This window comes from Oryzias melastigma, linkage group LG19 (genome assembly GCF_002922805.2).
Source record: "Oryzias melastigma strain HK-1 linkage group LG19, ASM292280v2, whole genome shotgun sequence".
Classification (NCBI taxonomy): Eukaryota; Metazoa; Chordata; class Actinopteri; order Beloniformes; family Adrianichthyidae; genus Oryzias; species Oryzias melastigma.
In genome coordinates this window covers 6460328-6481607 of record NC_050530.1, presented here as the reverse complement: position 1 = coordinate 6481607, position 21280 = coordinate 6460328, and the positions used below count along the sequence as shown (strand labels likewise).

Sequence of the window (21280 nt, the reverse complement as noted above, 5' to 3'; positions counted from 1 at the left end):
CAATCTGATGAAAACCATGTTTTCAACATGTTCTTGTGGCATTTGCTAAGGCTGGTGGCTAATCGTACACGGGATTTCCAATAGGACGGCTAATGCTAACACTCGGTCGACCTAAACATACAGTACTGACTAACTAAACATCATTATCCCGGACGAGCCCCCAAGTTGTTGAGGCTCAGTCGCCTCACAGAAGTATCTCACAGGCAGGAATTTTCCTAATTCTTTTCAAGAAATATTTTTAAAGTAACCATTTATGGTCTAAACACAGTTTTTTGCTCATACTTTCTTCTTCTAGAATAAAGTGTAATGCTTTAGCGCGATCGCCACCTAGTGGCTAAACTGAAACGCCCTCCAGGAGAAGCAGAGCAATTGTTGGAGCTTCATGTTTTTTACCAACAATCTCACAATTTCACTAATGCGTTTAACAGTACGCAAACTGTATCATAATAATAAGAAAATCCTAAAACATATATAATTTGTTAATGTATTTCTAAACAAATGTGCCTAAATATGTAAAGCTTGTAAACTTAAAATTGAATTGAAGGGAAAATAGGAATTAAATCGATCCAGGCTCTGATGAATCGAATCAATTCTGGAAATTATTGGTGATACTGAGCACTACTATTATTACTATTTTATCATAAATAAAAGACAAATCTTAAAGAAAAGCTTAAAAGAAAAAAAAGTGAGTTTAAACAAGATTTGATTAACTAAATGTTTCTAAAAAACAAAAAAGAATTCATGTATTAAGAACATTATTTTCCCAGTGCTGATGTACAGACCAGGATCTATGAACACATGAAAGAATCTATAGGGTTGCATGAGATCAGCAGGGAGGGATTGATTGCACTGGAAGCTGAAACAGGAATCCAGGATCGTATTATTTCAGCCTCAAAAAAGTCAATATATGTTATCAAGCTATCGCAGAGATACATTAGCAAACCCCGATGTGTAACTTTAGTAGGATGTACAGGAAGTGGATCGCTCACCGGGGCAGTGTATGAAAGACCAATCGAAGCCCTTCTCTTTGGGGCAGCTGCCGGGCTCCAGGGTGACGTCGTGGGTCGGGCTCTGCTGGCCCGCCTTCAGCGCTCTCTTCACGGGGCCTCGGTAGGAGCCCTCCATGCACAGGCCTTTCCCCGTGCTGCTGGGATCGCCGCACCAGCCGCACTCGGGCTGCTCCAAGCACTGGGAGCACGTCTGCAGTCCTGAGCAGTTCTGGGCTGAAAGGAGAAATTTGCACCTCGAGTTTACATGTTTTTATTAGTCACCTAAAGTAGAAACTATTTATCAAGAAAAAGAGGTTCTCAAGAAGAGAAAGTTTGAGATTTGAGCAAAGTTCAGAGGCAGATTAAGAGCCAACTCCACAAACTCCACCGAATGATGCGGTTCTGTCAGCTGAGAGATGAACTTTAATGCCACTAAATTGCTCGAGAAGTTTCAGAGCGACCACTCACCTGCCAGACAGGCAGTTTAGAGGAGAAAATGCCACTACTATTTTAAGGAGACAAACACTGAGTGCTTTTACCTCAGTTTATGTCAAACACATCTCCAGCTATTCTGCTAATGGATGTGAAACCATGACAACACAAGAGCAATCAGCGCAAAGTAAAGCTATTTAACTTTGCTGCGACGATGGGCTGTAAGTGTTGCATTTCTGCAGAGCACGGCCTTCTGAGAGCGGCTGCATGAGGACTTTTGTCTTGCAATAAGACAATGTTGGAATACAAAGCTCACATCTTTCAAGTGGGGTTTTCAGCAAGTCAGTCAGGTCCTACAGAAATTGGATGGTAATTATGACCGATTCAGAAGAGAGAAGGAGGGAAAAAAAACACAATGCATCTAAGAGCATTAGCATTCATCAGCCGAGCAGAGCGATCTTCTGTCCCTGTCCAGGTTGTCTCGACAGCATTAGCAAGAGTAAATGAGTTAATTGAAACTTTCAAGTGAAGACGCGTAATTTAAAGAAATAAATGACAGGAATATGACTCAGGGTTTAACAGAACATTTTGTTAAGCACCATCTTTGCTTTACAACGAATCCCTGCTACATTTTTGGAAAAGCTTCTGTAAGCAGGAGGAATAAATCGGTACAAAGAATACTAGATATTAACATTTATTATCATTACTTGTATAAAATGCTACATTTGTCAACACAAGGAACTCAAATAATGAGCAACAGAGTTCATAAAATAAGCTGAGTGTAATCATAAATGTTGAACTTTATTTAATTTAATTAGCTTCCTCTGTAGCTATTTTCACTATATTTTTATATCCAAAAAATGTTTTATTAGTACTGGGGATTTATTTTTATTAGTAATGGACAAGTGATTTCTTAAGCCCTTCAATCTTCTGAAATAGAGATTTTTTAACATGATATGAGTTCTCGATTAAAGCCAATTAAGGCAATATTTTTGTGACAAAATGGATTATTTCCTTAATAATTTGCCTTTCAACTCTATCCAAGAGGTCAGCATGCTAAATGCAGCCCTTTAAAGAAGTCCCTCTAAAGGCCACTGTACAAATTTGCGGTTAAAAATCGAATTTGTGCACAAAAACTGAACAAAACGACCAAGAAAAGGTGCAAAAATTGAAGACAAACAGCGAGTGAGACTTTGCTTGGCCTTCGTTGACCAGAACAAACAGACAGAGAAGTACAAAGAGAATTTATAGAACAACCTTCCCTGTCCTTCATGCCAGGAGAAACTAATTCCTCAAGACAAATATCCTCAGTGAGCAGAATCTGGGAATTACCCAACGGCAGCAGACACAAATGAATTTGAGACAGCACTCTTGGGTTCCCAAAACTGGTTACGTGCTAAACTGATCTGAGATGTTTTCTCAATGTGACACAACTGTGGGAATAATTCATACATCATGCAGCACAGCAGCCAACCTCAGAAACCAACAAAAATAGACCATTCATTGAAAAAACTCACATAAACCCATCAGTCTCTTTACACTTTAATGCTATTTTTTCTTTGCTCTGTGTTATTTTACCAAGACCACCACTAAAAGAAGCAATAAACACAATATTTATTGTTTTTATTGCCTCTATTGCTTCATGCTGCAGCGTTTTTACAATCTGAGGACTGTTTGCGTTTTCCCCGAGCTTCATAAGCTGATCAGAAATCGATAAGAGACCTTATTAAGAATCAGAGTCATACAGAAAGAGATAATGGCTGTAGGATCAGTAACACCTTATCACCTCCGATCTGTTCTGAGGAAGTGAGCTGAGCTGGAAAGTAGAGCTTGCAGATAAAACACTGCACTCTCTAAGTTTTTTAAGAGGAAACTTAACTATAAACCATTTAGATCTGATGCTTTAAATCACGAGATCTTTTAAAACTGTTTCTCATAACAAAAAAAAAAAGGTTTTAGAAGGAAATTCAAGAAATAAATGGATATTTAATTAATTTATCTTAAAATAAAATTGTTCTACTGTATTTTTTGGAGTATAAGTTGCTGTATTTTTGCATAGTTTGGCCAGAGGTGCGACTTATACTCAGGAGCGACTCACTGGTGGAAAAGTTGGCTCAAGTATTTGTTATTTTCCCACTAACAACCACTAGTGGGCACTGTAGTTGAGTTTATCAGTCCAAACAAACTGATATTTTCATTTTTCTTAGGGTGTATTCAGACTGGAGAAATGATTTGTTCGGGACCGAGTCCATTTAATTTGGTCCGGATCGACCACATTTTAATGAGTTGCTGTTACATCGCTGCTCCACTGGCTACGGTGGCCATTTTGGTCCAATTGTTTTGCTCTGAGATTGGACCGTATTCAGACTGAGGAATCTTAAAGTTCAGTCCGATTGGAAACTAACAGAGACCACCTCAAAAGATGGATTCAAGAGCGGCTCCTGGTCCCGGACTAGAGTCCACTTGCATGTATTCAGACTGAAACTTTGTTCCGGATTATCAGAAGAAACGAACTCTGGTTCACTTTAAGCTGACCAACTGTACCCAGTCCGAATACACCCTTATTTGAATCAAGACGTTATTATTATTGTTTTATTTTTTCTTTCTTTGGACATAAGTGGGACAGCAAGACATCAAGCTGGGTTACAGAGACATGGAAGTACCGCTGAAAGCGCCATCATTCAAACAGTTGACAGTAAATATCACCAAAAAAATAAGTCTCTGAATGATGTCATGAACCCAGACATAGTGACGTGTTCACCAATGCTTTGGTAGAGCTCTTCAAAACAAATAAACCTGATCTTCATCATCCATACCTTCCATGCATTGTAATTAAGAAACAAAATTAAAGCTTTTATGTAGCGATAAGGTAAAACACTTTAACAGTAGCTTCTTCCACTCTCATGTGGAGCACCAAGTTTAAGAAAACATTTTATGACAAGAATTGAACATCGAATTTGATGAACGAATCGTGTTCAGTGTGAACGCAGCATTAATAACGGCAGATTTGTTTAAGCGTTGCACTTTTCTCCCAAAAGTAGGACTTGTATATGACTTTTTTCTTCTTTGATGCGCTTTTTTTTGGCTGCTGCCTATTAACACTCCGATGCAATTTATAGTTCAAGAAACAGAGTAGTGGCGGCGATACGCAGTCGTAGCGCTAGAGATATGACGATACATTTAATGTAGGTGATAAAAAAGTGTCCATTTCTCTTCTATCGTTACAATTTGTTTATTTTTTTATTGCTGAACTTTAGCACAAAAATGTGTTTCCTGCTAAGAAACTTGAAATTGTTGTACACTCAAAAAAAAATCATTTTTGACAACTCAGGTACATGTTACTTCAAAAAATATGGTCAGAATACTAAGTAAATAGTAAATAGTTAAGAAAATAACTGAAAATAAACTTTATCGTGATATATATCGTTATTGTGATGTAAAAGAATGTATATCATGATATACTCTTTTTCATATCGTAATGTATTTTTTTTTTTTAATCAAACATGGTCTCAACCGTTTCAACAGGATCAGCTGATTCATGTTGATCACATAAACGGTCAAAGAGTTACAGTAGGTCAAAAAACATGTTACAGCGCATAAAAAAGCTTTCCTCAATAAGAAGAATCATCATCATTTCCTGTAACCTTCTGTTTTGGCGAGCAGGTTGGGCTTCTTGATGCAGAACTAGTAATATCCAGCTAAAAGGACGCCGCTGAACTTCAGTCATCGGGGAAATCTAGCAGTTGGGTGAGAGATTATATGCAAAAGTAATGGGCCATTAAACGCCAAAAACAACTTCCAAAGCCAATCACAGCAAACTAATCCAATTTTCCCTCCGACTCCAACACCTCTTTACTTTAAACCACTTTCTTCCTCAGACCTCTTTTCTCCTTGTGATGAATATTGACTGCTCGCAGAGGCCAGTCCAGGAGAGCTTATTGTCCGCCGCCGCCGCCGCAAAGCCAGACCATAGACTTCCAAGAAAACTCATCTAGATTCGGTTCAATAAGCCACTCACCAATACAATCTCCCGTTTGCCACTCCAGACACTGGCCGTAGGGGAAGGATATGACATAGGCAGAGGAGTCCACGCAGCGCTGCGTGCTGCTGCACCACATGCACTCCGTGCCCTGGCTGGTGCAGTTGCTGCAGTTGGTGTGCAGCGAGCAGGGCTTTTTACAGGACGGACGGCTGTTCTGGTTGGAGTTTCCTGTGAAGAACCCCCCCAAAAAGAGCAGGAATGAGAACTCTCTATAAAGTGAAGCGCATCTATGATTCAGAATGCGTCTCTCACCGATGGCTTTTTCACAGATGAGGCCGTTGGCGGTGGCGGTGCATGGGTTGGCCTTCAGGCCTGAAATCTGAGGCTCCTCCAGGTAGGCACAGAAACCGGAGTCGTTGGGCTCTCCGGGCTGCCAGCGCAGGCTGCTGTTGGTGAAGGGAGACATGTCCTCCCAGCCCCAATACGACACGTTGATCTTCCTTAGCCCCACCCATGGAAACAGCCGCTGTGGAGCAAAGAAGACTAGAGTGAGAATCCATGATAGAAAGCGCTAGAATGTGACGCTAAAACCTAACATGGAGAAGAAGCCAAAACAAGTGCAGCTATTGTACAGCCTGACATACAGAAGAAGTTAGCTTTTGTTAGCGTGATCTTTGACCATCCAGAGGTCAATATGTCCTCTTTCACACTCATGAATCTACTGACATTAACTCCAATTCTGATTGGTTGAATTAAAGTAAACATGTCTAATCCATATATTGGTATGGTTTCATCAGAAGTGTGTTTTTATGGAAAGCCGTTGCAAATCAGGAAGTGCAGACGGAAGGACCGACTGCATGAGTGCAAGGCAGACTTTCATTAACCTAGCAACAACAGAGGGCTAAAATCTGATTGGTTAAAAACTTTCGTGTGAAAAAAAGTCTGACAGCAGCGCAGCCAGTTGGAAAGATCCAAAAGATATTTTGGACAATAATGTTTCTCTTTGATTTAGATACTTATTTTCAGATAATTTTAGGCCTTCACTGAAGACTTTGAAGGCCCCGACGTTAAGGAACTGCCACGGTGGCTGGGGTAGGTTGACATCGGTCAGTAGTTGTCCAGGGACATTTTGAGGTAGTGCTGTGGTAGTCCAGCAACCATCACAAAATCAGGCAACTGCCGGGCAGCCATAGGCCGGTGGCAGCTGAATCTCCAGCCAGCAGCAGCTCTAACTAATTTTTTGATGTTTAAGGTTTCAAAAAATTGTTTAACTTAAAAAACAAACAGAAGCTCCGTGTACTTCGAGGGGTAATTTCTTTAAAATTTCTATGAAAAGTTGGCAACTTATTGTGGTTTGAATTATTGTAAAATGTAATGCCACATGTTCACTATGACAGCAAATGAATGTCGACTTTTGGGTGCCAAGACTTAAAAAAAATATCAGTATCGTATCGGATAGCAGATTCTGAGGTGAAGAAAAGCAGTTTTATGCTTATATGCAACACTTCATGGATTCAACATGAACCATCAAAGCAGCTTTGCATTAATTTGTTCTATAATGGTGAAAAAAAATACTTTTTTAATTGAAAAAATGTTAAGATTCAAAATTCATGATAAAAGATCAACTTTATTTATCCTCACAGGGAAATTCTGCTGTAAAAGAACCATAATAACAATAATAAGTAAAAGAAAAGAAAAAAAATGTTTTAGAAAATGAAAGTAATTTCCAAAATTCAAAATGAAAAGCTAAAAACTAAAACAAAATAAGAAACCGGAGAAGGAAGGTTTTATCGCTGATTGATTGACGCCGTTTGGTTTTTTTTTAACAGGTTATTTGTCAGGCAATGCTTTCCAACAGCAGATATTTATTTGTACTTCTGTCACTGAAGAAGTTCGGTGATTATTCATCTCTTTACCAGAGTTCAAGAAAAACATCCTTCAAACGTCATCATCAGTGATGTCCCATAATACCTTTTCCAGTTTTTTCTTTTGCTTCAATTTTTTAACATTTCACTTTGATTTCAGGAAATTACTTAGTTTCCCAAAATGTTTTTAATTTTTTTTTACTTTTGGGTTTTTTTATTTTATGTTATTTTCTAAAATGTAATGTTTTTTTACCACTTTCTTTTGTTTTTATTTGTCGTGATCTTTCAAATGTTTTTGTGTTGAGTGATTTTTTAATGTGATTTGTACTTCAGGGCCACCGTAGTGAGACCAAATTCATAAAGGCAAGGCCGCAAAAGGAATCAGTTGATTTCACTTTTGTCTTTCAGTGCAAGACTTTAAAGCTGTTTTCACAATACATGCTTATTCAAGGACTTTTGCATTAACAAACAATCTTTGTAATTACAAAAACCTTCTGACGGATTACTAATCATGATGTGCACAAACTGAGACTCCACACAATACTAGAAAAACATGAGAGGATATTGCTGAAAAAACCCTGATAGTATTGATCAAGTCAGACAGAAATAAGAGCCTGTGAAGTCTGTTAGTAAACACAAACTAATTATTTTGCAATAAAGTGAACTTTTGCATCATAATTTTGCACTTTTTAGAGAATTTTTATCTTTTCTTTTACAAATCTCCAAGATACTTTGTATGAATTTTTTGTAAATCCCTTTGAATAAAATGTTGCTAAATGTTTTAAAGTCAGTTTTGAAGAAAATAACTTCCTGTTCTCTGTTTTACCTTCTCCTGTTGCTGCAGCTTCTTGAGCTCCTGCAGCACAAAGTCCACCTGTTTGTTGGTGGTGAGCGAGGCGATGTTCCCATTCAGGTTCTTGCAGTAGTGCTGGGCGTTGTCGTAGCTCTCGCGGCTGGAGTTGATCCTCAGGCAGGCCTCTCCCACCTGACTCCAGCCCTCGCTGCACTGCTGGGCTGGAACAGAGAACCACCGGCTACAGATCAGAACATCTCATAAGTGCAGTGTGAAGAAGAACCCACTGTGACGGCTAGAAAAGAAATCCACCGAGTAGATTAGGATTATTCTGTTATAAAACGGCAGCAAAGAAAAGAACAAAAACAAACCACAGCTGGACTTACGATTTCAAACAGTTTTTAAGTTTGTGACTGATTCCATATGAATATAATTAGCTGCTGTTGGCTGAGGATGTATGCTTTTCTGCGTGTACGATCAGCAGCAGCCTCTCAGGCATCCATAATCCACACTAACACACGAGCACTACTGGCAGCCGCTCCTGCTGCAGCGCCCTGAAGCGACGAGGCTTCGTGAGCTCAAAGTATGGATCAAGTGACAGCACTATGTCTTTACATTCAGCCATTATCAACAGCAGGCTGGGTGGGAGGAAGCTGCAGAGAAGTAAACTGAGCAGACCTGATAAAGGACGTCAAGATGACAATTTGAATACGTTTTTTTTTTTCTGTAAATGTGGAACAAATCCTGTCATGGGAAAACTTTTTAGAATATCTGTTCAAGCAATGAATTCAATAAGTATGGCAGTATTAATCAATAAAATGATCACGTCTGCATTAAATAGTGAAGATTAGAGCTGCCACAAACAACTACTTCAATAGTCGACTAATCACCGATTATTTTTTCCCATTTGTCAAATAATCAGGTCTAGCACAAACTGGATATAAAACACACATCTTAACAATTAATAGCTTTAAACTAACTAAAAACTAGATATAAAGCATTACCTGGGATAATACTAGTGTGAATGCTGTGAGCTGAATTTGGCCGCTGAAGATGCTAGTGCTGATTGCTGAAGATGAGGAAATTGATAGCTAAAATGCTGAAGTTGATAGCTGAACTCACTCAAGCTAATAGTTGAAAACGCATAAGCTAACTTAGGCTTTTTAGGCTAGGCATTTAACTAATATTTTAGCAGACTAAGTTAGCCAAAACAGCTAGCATGCAGCTAAAATATTAGCTAACAACAAATTAGCCAAAAAAAAAAAAAAAATGGAAAAAAGCCTAAATTAGCAAAAATAGATAACATGTAGCTGAAAATTTAGCTCAACTCCAAATAAGCCTAAAAAACTTTTAAAAGTCCAAATTAGTCAAAATAGCTAGCTTGTAGCTAATCAATTAGCTCAACTCTTAATTAGCCTAAAAAAGTAAAAATAAAAAGAAATTAAATTAGTCAAAATAGCTAGCTTGTAGCTAATCAATTAGCTCAACTCTTAATTAGCCTAAAAAATAAAAAAAATAAAAATTAAATTAGTCAAAATAGCTAGCTTGTAGCTGAAATATTATCTAAACTGCAAAATAGCCTTGAAACAAAAAAAAGCCCAAATTAGATAAAAAAAACTAGCATGTAGCTAATAAATTAGCTCAACTCAAAATTAGCCTAAAAAAGTAAAAAAAAAAAAAATAAAAAAAATAAAAAAATAATTAAATTAGCCAAAATGCTGGAATATTAGCTGAACTTCAAAATAACCTAAAAAAACCTTAATAATAGCCAAACTAGTCCAAAAAGCTAGCAGAATGTCATTATAAATTTCAACTTTACTATCTTTCGACTCCATTTAATAAAAAATAACGACTTATTGGCTATTTAATTAGTCGCTAGCAATTTTAATAGTCGATCAGTCGTTGATTAGTCGACTAATCGTGGCAGCCCGAGTGAAGACTCACTCTGATCATTTTTCAGCTACTTTAAAAAGCATTTTTTAATAATCGTTTTATTTTTGTCAATTTAAAGTCAAAATCAATCTTTTTCAAACTATTTTGCTCTTAATTCACAACAATTTGAATAAAGAAACACAGAAATTAACTTAATATATGTCCTCCATCATCAGAATAATCCAACAAGAACAGTTTTCTTCTTGAAGTTTTCAGTGGAAGTCTCCGTATCATCCAATGGAAGACTGCTGCTTACCAGGCATGGATTGGCACTTTGATAGATTCTGCTCCCAGTGACAGTTAAGATTTAGTAAGCAGAGGTTGCAGTTGGCAAACTTGCTGCATGTCTGCTCGCTCCTCACTGGACATGCGGTGAAGTTGGTCACGCCCTGTGGGAGCGCAGAAAACAAAAAAAAAAGAAACATTTAAACCTTTGAGTTATAAACAAACTGTAAGAGAGGAGATATAACTAAGACAAATTGCACATTTGAAACCCCTGAAAGTATTTGTGTGACTTTTAGAAAGATGAATGTAAGGTGTTCTGCTGCCCCCTGCTGGTACACTCACGGAGGTGCAGTTGCTGGTGGCAGAAATGCACTTTTTGTCGTCGCACCACTGGCAGCCGACGGTGTTTTCTGTGCAGCTGCTGCAGTCTGAGAACTTGAAGCACCACTCATCCACTGAGGCTGAAAGACACGGAGAACCAGATAAATGCGTACATCCTTAAACTGATCAAAAACATCTGAAACAGGTGGTTTTACCGGGCTTAAGAGGGCAGAGAGGCGGTGGCTTGGGGCTGCTGGGTTCCCACGGGACACAGCGGCCCCTGCTCCAGACGCAGCGGACCCCCGGTCCAGCCTTCAGGCAGCCCTCCTCTGCAGAGAAGGCCTGGCAGCTGAGAGGCCGGTAAACAAGAACGTCGTTGAGCAGCACGCCTGAGAAACCCCCAAACACGTACATGGACCTAACCAAAAACAACGTTTAGTAAACACCAGCAGAACAGAAGCGTGCTTTATAAATGTGATGGGTTATCTGTGGAGATCGTACCCATTGCTGACCACAGCCGAATGACCGAAGCGGTTGACATCTCGGTGCAGGTCTGGCTTTGGGAGGAGCTTCCACTCATCACAGGCTGAAAGCAAAATAGAGAAGCGCAAGAAAATGCAATTCCAGCTGTTTTGCAAGTGGAGAAAGTCTGAACACTAAAACAAATATGCAAAAAAAAAAAAATCCATAACCAAGAACTTCTAAACATCTGTTGATCTGGAATAAACCTTTTTGACAATTTTTTTATCTTTTAATCTTAAAAAAAAATAACACATATACTGTTACAATATTTATTTCCATTCATAACTGATCACTTCTTGATTTTTTTTGCAGGCACAGGAAGTTAAGTTCTGCTTAAAACCTTCATACGCTTTGGTTAAGTTTAGGTCTGGACTCTGAGATCCGATTCGTCGGTTTGAATTAAGTCTCATGATTTTTAAACTGCTCCCACAATGCAACTGGCATGCATCCAGAGATTAAGATCCTTAAGTACTTCAGCACTATTAGGACAGTAAAAAAAGATTTCAATTGAATAACCTGATTTGTGTGTGTGTGTGTGTATCCATGGAGTCAGAAGATCTCATTGTCACTAGGGCTGGGCGATATGGGAATTTTCATATTGCGATATCGTTTTTTTCATTTTGTGCGATAACGATATTAAAAACGATCTAAATCAAATAATCAAATAATCAAAGTAATCTGTATTGCAACTTGGTTGCAGCCTGGTGTTAAACAACTTATCTTAAATCCTTCTTGAATTTAGCGCAACACAAGTTGACAACGTGAACTTAATCGTACAAAGTTGTGCACCAGTGACTCGTGTCTAAAAGAACACAACTTCCACAGTTTAGGAGAACTTTAGGTTCCAAGTAAATGAAGGAGAGCCCATCAATTCTGATGTATGAAAAAGTGACCGCAAGAAATGGAAACGCCTAGAATTTAAGGACGCATTTTTGACTAATAAATAACGCCGTACAATCAGAAGAAAGCCAACGCAGCCCTCTGTCTCCGCCCCCAATGGTCAAAAGTCATTTTCCACTAGATATGTTGCTGTTCACCTTTCGGCCTATCCCATTTGGGGTCGCCAGAGCGTAACAGCACCCACTGTTTCGCATCAGTGATTCGGCAGAGTTTTTACGCCGGATGCCCTTCCTGACACAACCCTGTACTTGAGGGGCACAGGGACCCAGTTAGGCAGCAGCATCAAGGGTCTTGAATAAGGACCCAATCTGGATGGACAACCCTGGGAATGGAACCCAGGGCTTCTGGGTGCACACCCTATACTTAGCCCACTGACCCATCCAGCCGCACATAATCATAAAATAGATATATATAGATGGAAGCTGGATTTGGCCGCTGAAGATGCTGAAATTGATGGCTAAAAACGCTTTAGCTGATAGCTGAAATCACTGAAACTGAAATCACTGAAGCTGAAATCACTGAAGCTGAAAGCCAGCTAAAATATTAGCAACATGCCTAATTAGCCTAAAAAACCTTAAAAAATAAACAGGTTAGCCAAAATGGCTAGCATGCAGCTGAAAAAATAGCTAAACTTCGAAATAACCTAAAAAACATAAAAAAAGGCAAATTAGCCAAAACAGCTAACATGTAGCAACAATTTTAGCTAAACTCCAAAAATAGCCTAAAAGATCTTAGTAACTGCCAAAATAGTCCAAAAAGGTATAAAAAGTAAAACGTGAAAACTGTAACTTTTTACATAATTATGAATAATAAAAAGGCAGGAATATTATTCCAGAATAAATCAACTTAAACCTTAAATAACTTTCAATATTTTATTCTCCATAAAAATATATTTTGTCTAAATATATGATATATAGTTTGAAATGGGCGTAAGATAACACCGGGCCATTAATAACAATAAAATAAAGCGATCTTCATTAGTCATGGTAATACCGTATACCCAGGTGAAAGCCTAAAAACATCATGTAAAAGTGGATGATAATGTTCAGGAGACCGGCCCTCACAGGACACCTACCAATGTCATAAGCAAGGAAGTCTGCAGAGAAACACTTGGCCCCGTTGCTCAGTGACGTGTCGTTGTGCGTGTTGCCACCAAAAACCAGCAGAGTTCCACTGAGGAGCACAGTGGAGTGCAGGTAGCGCGGAAAGCCGCTCTCCTTCAAGATGAACCTGGAAGGTTAAAGCATGAAGCGGGCGCCATGAACAGCATGAACTTGAGTGCTGGCAGTGGTCCCAGCTATTTACCATGTCCGCGTGTTGACGTCGTATCTGTACAGGTCATCCACGAGGCCAAACTTGCTGTTGGGCAGAGCTTTGTAGCCGCCGTGAACGTAGACGCTGCCGCCGTGGTGCGTGCTGCTGTGGCCGTAACTTCCCAGAGGAACGGCGCCTTTCGTCTCAGGCACGGACCATGTGTTGGTCCCTAAAAAATACAAATCTTTAAATCATTTGAAACCGAAAGAGATTTTCTTGATCATTGTGTTTGTTTAACAGCAGCTGGAGCAGAAGGAAGCTATACAAACAGGCTTGTTTGGGCGTATAAAGAAGAAGGAACAGATGACTTCAGATGTGAAGCTTAAACCGTTTTTCAGTTCAGTGAACGATTCCCACATTAACTGTCTGCAATCAGGAAATTCTGGCCCAACAACAGTTTTTAACAGGATCTAAACAGCAGCACAGAAACATCGGTCAGCCTCATCTTAGAGTACTTTAACAACCACTACAATGAAAATCTTGCTTTTGGACTGACAGAAAAAATGTAAACGAGTAAACGTTAAGATTTGAAAGCTTCAGAGAGGCTCGACTCACGCAGGTTGTACTCCTGGACGTAGCTAATGTAGCTGTAGATGGGGGAGTGGCCAAAGATGACCAGCATGACCGTGTCGCCGCTGTCCAGCGGGACGCAGTGGGCCGTGTGTCCCTCCACGGCGTAGACCTGAACTTGTGGCAGCGAGCCGACGACGGGGTTCCTCCTCTGCCACGTCCGGTTGGGAATGTTGAACACCCACAGCTCGTCCGTGACGTTGCTCAAGCCGGCCTCCAGTTTCCCCCCGAACATGTAGATGTCATCCTGGACGGGAGAAGACAGAATGCAGCGCTCGCTCACACTAACTTATAAAAATTGTTATTTATCAGTATTTTTCAACAATGGTGCCAAAATCAGTAACACTCCAGCTCACTAAACAGCACCGATTGTTATTCAGTGATGACATTTGCCTTCACTGGAAATGAGGAATTTCCTCTAGATGGCAGGAGCTTCCTGTTTTGTGAGAAAACATTCTGGGTTTGTTTCCTTTCAACAGCCGGCGTGCGTGCGTGCATGCGTGTGTGTGTTTGTGCGTGTGTGTGTGTGTGTACCTGATGTGCTGCGAGTGAGTGGCCATATCTTGGCACAGGTCCACTCCCGATGGGAACTGTGGTCCAGACTCCACTCTCCAGGTTGTAGCTGCGGAGCGAAGCAGCAGTTGTGACACTTCAAGTGAATCTCATTGATTTTGGGATTTAATGATCATCTGGTTTAATATTTGACCAAAGAAACCAGATGCATACTCCCGGTGGATAAGTGCAGCTTTAGCAGGAGTTTATAGAACACGAAGAATCCTCCATTTTTGCTTCAAAAGTGAATCAAAACAGACTTCCTGGCTGTATGAACGGTGGAACAAAGCCGTACGTTTAAACTGACTCAGTGGCAGAACCCTGACAGCTCCTCCATCTATGTGGGAGTTGCTGTTGCAATTTTTATCTACTGGAGATATTTCTAGATTCTAAAATTAGTTCTGTTTGGCAGGTTTCACATCTATTAATCTGCTAAGATTTCACACTTATTCCTTTGCCCAGGGATTGATTTATTTAAAAAACATCTCAAATAATTAGCAGCGTTTGTCCCGTTTGTGTTCAGGACTTCTTACAGGATTCATTCATGATAGAATCCGTCTGGATTTCAGCACACAGACTTACTTGAGGATCATATGGAAGGAACTGTAGTTGAACGTGTATCCGCCCACGACCCACATGACCTTGTCCTGCACCACGGCCTTATGGGAAGCTCTGGCGAATGAGGTGCCAAAGGGTTTGACGCTGGGGAGGACCCAATAGGACTCGGTGGACGGTACCGTTAGAGAGCAATCTGGACCTGCGGAACACAGACGACAGAAAGAGTGGATGGTTAATAAATAGAATCTAAATGGGTTATTTGGGTTTTTTTTAGGCTAAACTCAAACAGATTTTCTGACAGAATTATTTTATTATACTGTACAAACACTGTCTGATATAACATCCTTTTCAAAGACTTTTTATGGTATTTTTGTAGATTTATGAATCCTCAAATGTCTTTTGTACTAAGAATGTTTTAAGGTTCATCAGCTCCAATAAAACTAGCTTGTGTTTGAAACTCCGATGTTTACTGCAGGTAGGACAACAAAGCTTTTAGAGATCTGTAAGGATCCACTGATCAGATCAGGTGATCAGAAATCAAGCCTGATGTGTCTCAATCTGGGATTGGATTTTTATATTATTCCCATTAATATGATCTATGTTACATATATTTCAAGCTTATTAAACACAAAATACTGTAACTTTTCAACTGTTAACACGATTATCCCAGTAGATTCTGAAGGAGAAAAGCGGCATGAGCCGCTTTTCTCCTTCAGAATCTACTGGGATAATCGTGTTGAGAATTTAAAAAATGACAGACATAAACACTGTGGCTCTGGTGTTACCTTGCCAGCTGTCGTTGCAGACGCACAGCTTCTCCCCTGTGAGGTCACAGTAGCCGTGGTCGGGGCTCCCGCAGTTGTTCCTGCAGTAGGGGATGTCACAGGCCTCGCCTTTCCAGTACTTCTCACACTCGCAGTAGACTCTGCTGACGGCAGAGTTACCCGGGGTGCACTTGCCGTGTCCGGAACAGTTATTTGGACAAGAGTTGATCCTGGGGTTAAAAAAAAAAAAAAAAAAAATTAGCTTATATAAAGAGAAAAGTCAGAAGTGAAAAATTGAACTTTAAATCTAATCTGAAGATGCTGCAGAATTAGGTCGCCAAGATAAGAACATTTAATCTTGATTCTGGAACTGGTTTCCTGCTTCAGTTCCCTATTACATTGTTTTATTTTTTAATGTTTTACTCACGAGTAAAATATTTCAAATCCGGTTAGGTTGTAGGCAGCATCGCTGAAAAAGTGCAGCAGCGCGTAGCCGGAAGTCGCCTCGACTTCAGGAACCGTCTCGTTACCTCGGCGCTCTGGAACGATGAGGCCGCTGTGGAAGCAAGCACCCACGTCACGACAGATACAATAACAATCCAGCCAGAGATGGATAAAAATGTAACTTCCTTCCATCAAAACATGAACTTAAAATGTAAAGATACGAGGTCATCTGTAGAGGTATAAATCGTTATGATTTTACTGTAGTTTTCTTACCTGAAAACAGCCACCAGCGGAGCATAAACGGAGTCGCCGTCGTAGACGTACATGTGGTCCCAACTGCACTCGGTAGCAAAGTGGTTGAAGCGTAGCCGTAACACGGCGTTGGGGCTTAAAGAAGAGGGGGAGAAGAAATTAACTTCCATTCCAGATTAACCACAAACTCCAAACTTCACCAGCAAATTAAAAAACTTTTTCTGCTTCATGGTCAACTTTTTTCTCTGCTTAACCATATTTTTCTGAGTATAAGTCTATGGAGCTAAATCGGGACCAATATTATTTGAAACCGAAATTAAATGTTTTCAAACAAATATTAGTGCTTGGTGGGAAAAAATGTAAAATATCATGTATTCCCAATGATTCCTTCTCATAAGAGGACTGTAGGTGCATCAGTATCCACTTCTAGTCCAAAAATGTTTGTACTTTATCTCAAATTACTGAGAAACATTTCCTATTAGCTTCACAGACTCAGGAACACTAAATGTATTCCTAATTATTTGCTCAATTTTCCTATTTAAATAAATAACCAATATTTGTAATTGTCTAATCTAGTCGAGATGATCAAGTTGATCTACCAAATATGCTTCCTCTGCTTCACTTGACCAAAAAGCTAAATATGAACAGCTTTGAGGAACATCTGTAACTTCATATTCTACTTCTGCAAGTGCAACGAAAAAGTTACTCATACTAATACAGAACTTGTGCAACACACTGTGATGTTGGTAAGAGATTACATTTGAACAGCATTAACAAGTAATCTGTAATAGATTACAGTTTTGAAACAAATTACATAAGACTTCACATGCAAGAATTAAAAAAAATGACTGACCGCTGCTTTATTTTGCTAAAAAAACAGAAATTATTTCACTTTTTGAAGTGAAAGTGAAGTTAAAGTTGTAAAATAATATTAAAAATGATTTTCAACAAACTAGCTTTAAAACAGGACCTCACAGCAGAACTACATTAGAAGTGGATGCTTCAGTTCCACAAAGCCACAGGATATGAATGTGACTAAATGTTCTTTCCACAACAGCACGAGTCTCTGAGGATGCTGCTGTTGCCATGGCAATTAAAAGCAATCAAGCCGCGTAGGGGAATCTTCCAGTTTCTGGTTAATGAGAATATTCCACTAAAAGCAGCAATAACGCTGAAACGTGCCGCTGAGCCTTCAAGATGACAACTGGAACTGTGAAGGAAAACTACTTCAACAAAGTCACTAAACAGCTGGATGGAACTGCAGGAGTCTGTTCACACTTCAGCAGAATCAAATACTTACTAGCCTTCTATTAACCATGTGCACTTTGTTTTGTACTTGTAGTTGATGGGACCGTCTGTGAGGTATCCTGATGGTTCGGTCAGCCTGGAAAGCAAACAAACAAACCTTATAGACTCAGAACCTGACAGTTGACACATGAAAGCTTGACAGAAAATGACGGTTACTGCCGTGGTTAGGGTGACTTTGCCACGAGTGTAGCTGAAAGTTATATCCAGCAAACAGTTGGATGTTGAATATTTGATGCAACTTTGCTTGTTTGAGTTATCACTGACATGTTTGGATAGCACGTACTTCCTAATGTTTACCTAAGTTATAGTTCTGTATTATTCTAAAAACAGCATCATTAACAGTATCAAACATTATTAAAAGACCCACTCTGCTCAATTTAAAAGCGTTCCGGTACAAATTGTGTTTTTAACATTATCATTGTTTTCATGATGGAAGAAAAATTTAAAGAAAATTAGGATAAAAATTGCATTTCGGACTAATTCTTTATTCAAATTGTTGTGAATCAGGAGCAGCCGATAGAAAAAGCTTGTATGAGTGACGTAGGACCTGAAACAGAGAGCCACAAGCTCCCTGCTTCACTCCATGTAAATGAAGGGATGATGGGGAAAGGGGGCAGGCTTACTACGCAGCACAACTCAGGGGAGAATTTCTAATAAACTACTGCCGCTCTGCAGAAACTATGTCCAAGAAAAAGACACAGGATTTGATTTTGGCTGAAAACAACAAAATCATAATTAAAAGATAACTTTAAAAACGGATCAAAAGGTGATAGAAGTGGGTCTTTTGGATTCCCTAAAAGGACATTAAAGTAAAAAAAAAAAAAAAAAAGGAAATTCTAAAAATGTAAGTAAAAAAAATCTGATTACTATCTGTAACCAGTAAGCAACCAAAAATCAGTAACTATGGTGCGCGCAAGTCACTATATGGCTAGCGCAAGTCACTATATGGCTAGCACAAGTTACTATTGGTGAACACAAGTCACTATCTGGTCATCACAAGTTACCATTGGTGAACACAAGTCACTATTGGTGAACACATGTCACTATTGGTGAACACAAGTCACTATCTGGTCATCACAAGTCACTATATGGTCATCACAAGTCACTATCTGGTCATCACAAGACACCATCTGGCTAGCACAAGTCAGTATCTGGCTAGCACAAGTCGCTATCTGGTGAACACAAGTCACTATATGGTCATCACAAGTTACTATTGTTGAACACAAGTCACTATCTGGTGAACACAAGACACCATCTGGTGAACACAAGTCACTATCTGGTCGTCACAAGTTACTATTGGTGAACACAAGTCACTATCTTGTCATCACAAGTCACTATCTGGTCATCACAAGTCACTATCTTGTCATCACAAGTCACTATCTGGTCATCACAAGTCACTATCTGGTCGTCACAAGTTACTATTGGTGAACACAAGTCACTATCTTGTCATCACAAGTCACTATCTGGTCATCACAAGTCACTATCTGGTCATCACAAGTCACTATCTGGTCATCACAAGACTCCATCTGGCTAGCACAAGTCACTATCTGGTCATCACAAGACTCCATCTGGCTAGCACAAGTCACTAACTGGTGAACACAAGTCACTTATCCTGTGCGCACCAGTCACTATCCCGTGCGCACCAGTCACTATCCCGTGCGCAGTAGTCACTATCCCGTGCGCACCAGTCACTTTCCTGTGCGCACCAGGAAAACCCAACTGGAAGTAACCCAAAAAAATATATATTGTTTTACTTCAATTTTGTTTTTAACTTTATTGTCCCTTTACGGCCTCTGTATTTTAGATTCTTCAACTAAAGTTAGACAGGTCTGCAGACTTCTATATTGACGTTTACTATTTTACAATGAGAGTAAATTCAAGTGTTTTTGAAGTGAGCCTTTTATTTAAAATATTTTATTGTTTTTCTAAGTAAAAGTTTAACAAATCCACACATAAACGTGTTTGTTTTCTTAGAAAATCGGCCTTCTCTACCAACACTGATGTGTCATTACTGCAAGTAGTTTTAACTAGATATTCCTACTAAGAAAGTAAAGCAAAAAAAAATGAACTCAGGCCAAATAATGTTTGGAAATCACACAAAAAAAGTTCTGCTTGCTTCAGATGTGTCTAATAAAACAAATGCGCTGATGTCAGAGCACATGTTGCATTGATCAAATCGGAATAATTGTTTCATATAAAGCCTCTCAGGGATTTTACAGAAACATGGCAGGCTCTCTAGAGCGTGGTGAGAAACAGGGGAAGTGGGTTTGTTATAAATATGTTAACACCGTCAAACCTCAGACACATATGGAACCGAGCTTAAGGTGTTTCTGCGCCACAGAGCTATCTGAGTGCACCAAAAGACCATTACGAACTCCAATCAACCTGAACATATTAACTGTTTAACTTGAAAATCTATTAATTTTGTCAAATTGCCCTGCCTTTCCTATTAATGCTTTGCACACTCATCTATTTTCTATGGTCAAATACCTAAGTCAATTAGAACATATTTAATCCGTTTTAAAGGGAAAACTTGATTTTCTTTGTTTATTTTTGAGGTTAGCCTCTTGAGATGCAACATCTTTTTCCAATGGGAGGCTTAAAATGTTGCATTACCATGTGGGCAGAGGAGCTTATGCAAAACATTATGTTTATGGATTTCATCTGCAGTCTTTGCAAATACTAGAAAGCCCCTGTCAACACTGCGCTACAGATTCCTATTTATTTGTAGGCTGAACTTGTGGACAGACAGAAAGAGCCAACATTTGTGTATTGATCTGGATTGATTGCACTCATCTGTGAGAGATGAATTAATGCAAAACTGAAAGCATCAAATATGATACAGCTAAAGCACAAATCTTAAAAATAAAAAGTCATGCAGCATTCAATTCTGCAACAAATTAGTTCAATATGATGCATAATTTTAAGACCCACTTAGATGAAAATTTTGCTTTTAACATGTTCTTTTGGTATTTTTCTGATAATAGAAGACATATTTATAAAAAATAAGCTTAAAATTTCTGAAGATTTATTTATTCAAATTGTTGTGAATCAAAATCAGAAAAAAAATGCTGTTTGAAAACTCTTGTTGCTGTTACAGAGGCCACAGATTCCCAATTTAACTTGTTTCTGGACAACTAGATCATCTACGTTTTCCTCATCTGAACTGGCCTCTGACTCCAAACTGTACGACTGTAAACTAGCAGGAGAGGGTGTGAATGCCTTAACAGAGCTCTAAAGATAATCAGAGTGGGTCCATTTCAATCATTTTGGATGAGCAGCAGTAATTCATGAGAAATTCGCCTCCGAGTTGTAGGACCCAGTGGTCCAACCAGTTGTAGCTCTCTGTTTACTGCCCTCCTGCTAGCTTGCAGCTCCCTCACGCCCTCAACTTAACATTACTGTACATTAAAGTGAGACTTGAATCTAATGATGTTGGCATCTGAAACAAATGAACAATTTAAGCCTTGGACGGACTTAAAATACAGGGCAATGTGCGTCTTAGTCGTACGTATAACGTGGCCAACATTTCTATCAATATTTGTGCTTGGACACTT

The 21280-nt window shown here is 39.3% G+C and overlaps 1 protein-coding gene across 1 annotated transcript in view; it reads right to left on the bottom strand.

Moving 5' to 3' along the window:
- The window catches only part of atrnl1b (attractin-like 1b), a 71822-nt gene that overhangs the window by 47435 nt on the left and 3107 nt on the right, over positions 1 to 21280 (bottom strand). The window contains exons 2-18 of the mRNA XM_024284499.2: positions 17716 to 17799; positions 16437 to 16550; positions 16147 to 16275; positions 15741 to 15949; positions 14980 to 15154; positions 14380 to 14467; positions 13831 to 14092; positions 13267 to 13444; positions 13037 to 13191; positions 11041 to 11125; positions 10755 to 10957; positions 10561 to 10679; positions 10250 to 10382; positions 8095 to 8282; positions 5716 to 5929; positions 5440 to 5631; positions 990 to 1223 (exon numbers count right to left, since the gene is read on the bottom strand). Coding sequence (XP_024140267.1) covers positions 990 to 1223; positions 5440 to 5631; positions 5716 to 5929; positions 8095 to 8282; positions 10250 to 10382; positions 10561 to 10679; positions 10755 to 10957; positions 11041 to 11125; positions 13037 to 13191; positions 13267 to 13444; positions 13831 to 14092; positions 14380 to 14467; positions 14980 to 15154; positions 15741 to 15949; positions 16147 to 16275; positions 16437 to 16550; positions 17716 to 17799 — 2762 coding nt within the window. The remainder of the gene's footprint in view (positions 1 to 989; positions 1224 to 5439; positions 5632 to 5715; positions 5930 to 8094; positions 8283 to 10249; positions 10383 to 10560; positions 10680 to 10754; positions 10958 to 11040; positions 11126 to 13036; positions 13192 to 13266; positions 13445 to 13830; positions 14093 to 14379; positions 14468 to 14979; positions 15155 to 15740; positions 15950 to 16146; positions 16276 to 16436; positions 16551 to 17715; positions 17800 to 21280) is intronic.